The 6618-nt window shown below is 32.9% G+C and overlaps 1 protein-coding gene across 1 annotated transcript in view; it reads left to right on the plus strand.

Annotated features, from left to right (window-relative positions):
• LOC106150206 (olfactory receptor 10R2) overlaps positions 1-6233 on the plus strand; it is a 9279-nt gene extending 3046 nt beyond the window's left edge. The window contains exons 2-3 of the mRNA XM_013522298.1: positions 4774-4840; positions 5216-6233. Coding sequence (XP_013377752.1) covers positions 4774-4840; positions 5216-6233 — 1085 coding nt within the window. The remainder of the gene's footprint in view (positions 1-4773; positions 4841-5215) is intronic.
• The last annotated feature ends 385 nt before the right edge of the window (positions 6234-6618 follow it).

The following is a 6618-nucleotide window of genomic DNA, read 5'->3' on the forward strand; positions in this document are numbered from 1 at the left end:
AACATTTTATTAAATTTTTAATTATATTAATAATTGAGGTACAAATTTTGCTAAAATCACTGCTTTAAACTTAGCCACTTGTTCAAATATGCACAGTGTAATTATGTCAATTAATTAACACTTTTCAGTTTCTTTTGTATTTCCTCTTTCACCCAAAACGTATTCAAAACTTCTTTCATAGATACCTTTTATTTTTCTATCCATTGATAGCTTATAGTGCTTAAAATTAAGAACTATTGTTTGTATACTTTCTCCTTTGCAACACTTGTTGAAATTTTTGATGTGACCTCAAAGTCTACATTCTTCAATATTTCATGTAAGTTCAATATATTTCTACAAAATATACTTTACTGATTTTGCTATTTAGGCCTCAAATACTTCATTCTATTTTTTTCTTCATTTTTTCTAAACAACTGTATATAGACACTAGTGTTTAATACTAGTATTTAATTGTATATAGATACTAGTATTTAAATAGTAGTATTTATGCTATCCATTATTAGTGTCTGCTTGTTTCTTCTTTGTATATATTTTATATTTTCTTTCTTACAAAAGTTGCACCTATATTTTTGAGTATGCATAGTAGATAACAATTTCACTGTGAAATATATTAGCATTAAAATATATTTTGTTGTTTTCAGTTGTTCACTTATTGGTTCTGACTTAATTTTTAAATTTTTAAGTAGCAAGATCATGACTCATGTTAAATTGGTTTGTCTATGTTTTTCAAATTTCCACTTCTCTCTAATTTTCAGTGTTTATGGTTCATTTTATTATAGACATGTCACATAATACATAGAGGAAGTTTTGCTTTGAAAACATCTCTGATTTTTTCTTCAGTCTTTTTAGCATGTACTTTTTGGTTTGTCTAAGTTTCATTTATTATTTAGGCAACAATAACAAAGCTTTCTTTTGTCATTTCTCTCTTCACTTTTTACTGTATAGTTGTCACTTTGTCAAGAACATAATATTTACATGTTATGTTTTAACTCTTTCTCATTTATTTTGGGCTTGGATTTATAGGTATGTACATTTATTAAATTTGCCGTATTCATTCAGTTAGGTGTTATTTATTGTTTACTTAGATTTGTTTACTATCTAGTAGCTGTATTTATTAACCTACCACTAATTTTTTCCTTGGAAAGTCCACCATACATCTCATAGTGAATGGAACTCTTGATTTAGGTAACTCATCGAGAAAAAGCTAGTTAACATTCTTGCATATTTTTCCTATTTGAGTATAGTAGTCTATGCATGCAGTTCCTTGGTCAGTGTTCTCTTCCTTGAATATCTTAAAGATCTCAACACTCTTATCCTATAAGCACTCTTATCCTTGGAAGCACTCTTATCCTTATCCTTGGAAGCAACGTTGTATATTGCTTCCAAAGAAAACAATTTTCTTTTTATTGTTAGTTACCAATAGTTTTGGTCAAAGTTACAGATACTTTTTCTTACATTTAATAATCTGACTAAGATATGTCTTATGTAACTTTTTTGCTCAATGTTGATAAATATTTTGATAATCATGAATATGAGATAGATGAAAAGATGATGGATCAATTTCATATACAGGTACAAGTCTTATTTCAGGAGAGTTTTCTTTAATAGTTTACAATAGGGGATTTGCTTATTACCCCATTAATGCCATATTAGAACTGCCTGTTTTTCTTCTATGACTATCACTTCCTAATCTCTTAAAAGTATACCTGTATTTTGCTTAATTACATTTCATTAGTATGGGTAATGTTTTCTTCTGTTTGTGTCCAGTTTTGTTTTCGTTATTTTCTTTTGTCATGTCTTCTTTTTTGAGGGGTTATTTTAACTCTGTTAATATGGTTTGATTCAAATCTGTAGTTTCCCTTTCTTTTATGTTCCAGTGTCTTACTTCATATAGCTTTGGTTTTTTTCTTTTTCCCTTGATCAAAAATCTGTTTTTCCCACCCAATACTTGTTAACTGATTCATACAAAGGACTTTAAGATATTCTTTATATCTACTTGTTAAAACTTGAGGTCAGGTTTAAAAGTTAATGCTACTGTATAGAATTCTACATAGCTAAAAGGTATTCTTGTCATCTCTAATAACTTTTCATTTATTTATGGTAGAAAATCAAAAGAATTGTATTTTTCTCTGCCCTTTAACTGCAGAAAAACTACTGCAAGTTCCAAACTTCAATTTGCATTGCTTTTCATGGCCCCCTGGAATATATGCAATTTATATACCAAAATTCAGGGACAGTAAAGCAGACCATGGCTTGTTCTACAGGGACGATAGAATCCACATTTATCTAGACAGAGCTGATGATGGATAACAGAAGTGAAGGGAAAAGAATATTTGAACAATTTTGAACACTTCAGAAAGTAGTGACTGAAGTATGTAAATACAAATAATCCATCAAAATCAGTTTGTTTTTCTTCAACATTATTGAATGTTGAATATTGCTGTTTTCAAAGAGAACAAATGAAATAAATATTCATAACTGAGAATGTAAATCATTTCGCTCTATACTGAATTTGATAGAACTTTTTGCCAATTCCACATTCATGTATACAGACTTTTTAAAAATTATAGAATGTTTATCATTATAAGAAAATTACCTGACATTAAATTAGTTTTTTTCCTTATATTAGTTTAGCACACATTTCTTTTTGTGTGTGTATCCATGTCTATTTTTGATTGAGAGTCAGAGATATAACTGAGCTTTGCTGGCATGGTAAATATTACCGGACTGAAAATGCAAATAATTAGTGATTCATAGTTAGTTTTACAAACTTTTTGGGTTTTTCTGTATTTTTGAGACAGGGTCTCACTGTGCAGTTCAGGCTGGCCTTGAGCTCACTTTGTAGCCCAGACTGGTCTTGAACTCACAACGATCCTCCTGTCTGAGCCTCCCGAGTGCTGGGATTGCAGGCGTGTACCACCACGCCCAGCTTTTACAAACTTTTATGATCTGTGATGTTTTCTAGGAACGCAATAAAGATCGTGGAGAAGAATACCATGGCAACTATTAAATAAATCCTAACACCCTAAAGCCTCCCATCTAGTGATTAAAAGACACACACACACACACACACAAGTGAAATAACCAAAATGATCTCTAAATTCCTCCTCCAACTGTTTAAAATATACCATAGGATAAAACCATTTCAATTTTAAACATTAATAGCAGAGTGTAACCATCACTATAATCAAATTTTAGAATATTGTATTAAGTCCAAAATATGTGTTTTCTATTTCTAGTCAAATTGCATTCTACCTTCAGTTCAAATCTATCATTAATCTGCTCTTACTGCTGTGTGGATTTATCTTTGCTGGATATTTTATATAAATATAATTTGCATTGTATATAAACAGAAGGTTTTAGTCTTTTTCCTTGGCTGTTTTGATTTAGAAGAATTCTTCTTGAAGATCATCTATGATGTGGTATATACTAATATTTAAGTTTTCATAGCTGAGTAGCATTCATTTTTTTGGTGATACCAAATTTTGATTATCCATTCATAAGTTGAGAGACATTTGGACGGCTTCTTTTTCTTCATCATTATGAGTAATGCCTTATGAACATTCACAGAGAAGGCTTTGTGTGGACAGTCTTCATTTATATTTGCTAGATTTCTAGGGATGTTCTTTTTAAAAAATTGCCCAATAGATTGTATATAGATAACTGAGTATTGTACATTTCAACATATTAAAAGAAATAAAATTCAAGTGTTATCACAAAACTTGATAAATATTTGAGGTGGTAGGTCTATTAACAATCTTTATTTAGTCATTATACACTATATTGGAAAATTATAACATTATGTAGAATTCCATAAATATGTACAACTCTGATCTGTTGATACAATAAAAATTGAAGAATCGTGTGATGTTTATGTTTAGCAGTTTCAGACAATGCCATATTGTTTTCTAAAGTGCTTTATTTTTCATTTCTACCAGCAACTGGGAGGATTTCAATTATTCCACATCTTCACCAGTACCTTGAAGTGTCTATCTTTTCAGCTATAGTCACTCAGGTGCATGCAAACAGTTCTTTCATTATGGCTTTTAATTTTCATTTTCCTAATAACTAATGATATTGAGAATATTTTCACACCCAAATGACCCATTGCTAGACTTTGGTAAAGGACCTTTTTAAGTTTCCCATGTTTTTGAGCTGGATGTTAATTCCTATACTTAATTGTAAGAATTATTCATATACTTTGACTATAAGTAAATAATTTTTGTAAGTAAATTTTTACCATCTTTAGTGTACCTCTTACTTTCATAATAGATAATTTTTGGAGTGTTTAATTTCTGGGCTCCTAATTCTGCCCATCGGCATACATGTGTATCTTTATGCTGGTATTATATGATCTTGATTACTCTATTTTTAGTGGAAGTTTTGAAGTCAGAAGGTATAAATCCTCCATCTTTATTCTTCTGTTTATAATTATTTTGGTTATTGTGGTTCCTTTCTATGTAAATTTTATGATTATCTTTACAAGAAGTACCTGCTAACAGTTGATAATTATTATGTTGAATGTATAGGTCAACTGATAGGAATTGACCTTATTTTATTGTCTTTTATGTAATTAATGTAGATATTCTTCATTTAATCAAAACATTTATGTCTCAACAATGTCAAGGGATACAAAATTATAATGAAAATAATTATAATTATTTTCTATGTATGTGTCTTGCCTTTCTTTAAATTAAATTTATTACCAAATTTTTATGCTACTGGAAATGAATAGTTTTCCTCATTGTGTTTTTGGATTTTTTTTTTTACTAGATGTAGTGGGAAAAATATTGAACACTGAAAGATGTCCATGTTCTAATCCCCAGAATCTAAGAATATGGTAAATTACACTCTTTTTTTTTTTTTTTTTTTGGCTTTTTTCCAGTACCGGGAACCCAACTCACAACCTTGCGCTTGCCAGGCAGGCGCTTTTGCCCCTGAGATAAATCCCCAGCCCCGATAAATGGCACTCTTAAAAGGGGGAATTATGGTTGCAGATAGAGTCTACTAACTTTCAGATTTGGAAACTAGGCTGCATTATTCTGATGGACCCAATGTATCCAGAAAGGATCTCAAAAGTGGAAGAGAAAATCAGAGTATTGGAGAATGGAATAACATGTGTTTTTGCTGCCTTTCAAGAGACAGAAAGGGACTATAAGCTAAAATAGGAGAGGGCACTGGAAGCTCGAAAAGATAAACGCAGTGTTCTTCCTAGCTCTCCCGAAAGGAACACAGGCCCCACGTTCTTTTGTGATGTACTTGAAAGTGTCTTCTTTGTTTTTATTCTGCAGGTATTGGCAGACAACTTCACTACGGTCACTGAATTCTTGCTGCTGGGTTTTTCAAGCCTTGGTGAACTTCAGCTTGCTCTCTTTGTGGTTTTTCTCTTTCTATACCTGGTCATCCTTAGCGGCAATGCCACTATTATCAGTGTCATACGTCTAGATCAAAGGCTCCACACACCAATGTACTTCTTCCTTGGCATTCTCTCAACATCTGAGACATTCTATACCTTTGTCATCCTACCCAAGATGCTCATCAACCTACTTTCTGTGGCCAGAACAATCTCCTTTACCTGTTGTGCTACTCAGATGTTCTTCTTCCTTGGATTCGCTATTACCAACTGCCTGCTCTTAGGTGTCATGGGCTATGACCGCTATGCTGCCATCTGTCACCCTCTGCATTACCCCATTCTTATGAGTTGGTGGGTATGTGGGAAACTGGCAACTTCCTGCGTGATTGGAGGCTTCTTGGCTTCACTAATAGTCGTAAATTTAGTTTTCAGCCTCCCTTTCTGTAGTGCCAACAGAGTCAACCACTACTTCTGTGACATTTCTCCAGTCATTCGTCTGGCGTGTACAAAGACAGACGCTCATGAGTTTGTCATATTCATCTGTGGGGTTCTTGTGCTTGTGGTTCCCTTTTTCTTTATCTGTGTGTCTTATCTCTGCATTCTGAGGACTATCCTGAAGATTCCATCAGCAGAGGGCAAAAGGAAAGCCTTTTCCACCTGTGCCTCTCACCTCACCGTTGTTGTTGTTCATTATGGCTGTGCTTCCTTCATCTACCTGAGGCCTACGGCAAGCTATGTGTCCAACAAGGACAGGCTTGTGACAGTGACATATACCATTGTCACTCCTCTACTAAACCCCATGGTGTATAGCCTCAGAAACAAGGATGTCCAACTTGCTATCAAAAAGGTGTTGGGCAAGAGAGGGCCTCTAAAACCATAGAATTAAAATGTTATTGGATTTTAAATTCTTAATTAAAGAATGATGCTTTTATTATAGCTATCTCTAACTGATTCATTGAAATAAGGAGTCTGAAATGTAAGTTATAAAATGTGTTTTTCATCTGGTCCCTTTGAGTCTGACCTGCAAGACCATGTTATTCAGCTTCTCAGATAGACTCTGAAAAGAGCCTGTCAAATTTATATGCCTGGGCCATGTTACAAGTCTAAATTTAATTTGAAATAAAATTTCCCCCTTTCTCTGGTGTTAGTCTTCATTAAACATGGAAGTCTACCTGGAACAAGGTGAAGTACATATTAATTTTGCCAATAGCCACTTCTGTCATTGCTTGGCTCAGTTACTGGCTTCTCATGCATTACACTTGGGA

Source organism: Chinchilla lanigera, unplaced genomic scaffold (assembly GCF_000276665.1).
Source record: "Chinchilla lanigera isolate Chin_1 unplaced genomic scaffold, ChiLan1.0 scaffold00067, whole genome shotgun sequence".
Classification (NCBI taxonomy): Eukaryota; Metazoa; Chordata; class Mammalia; order Rodentia; family Chinchillidae; genus Chinchilla; species Chinchilla lanigera.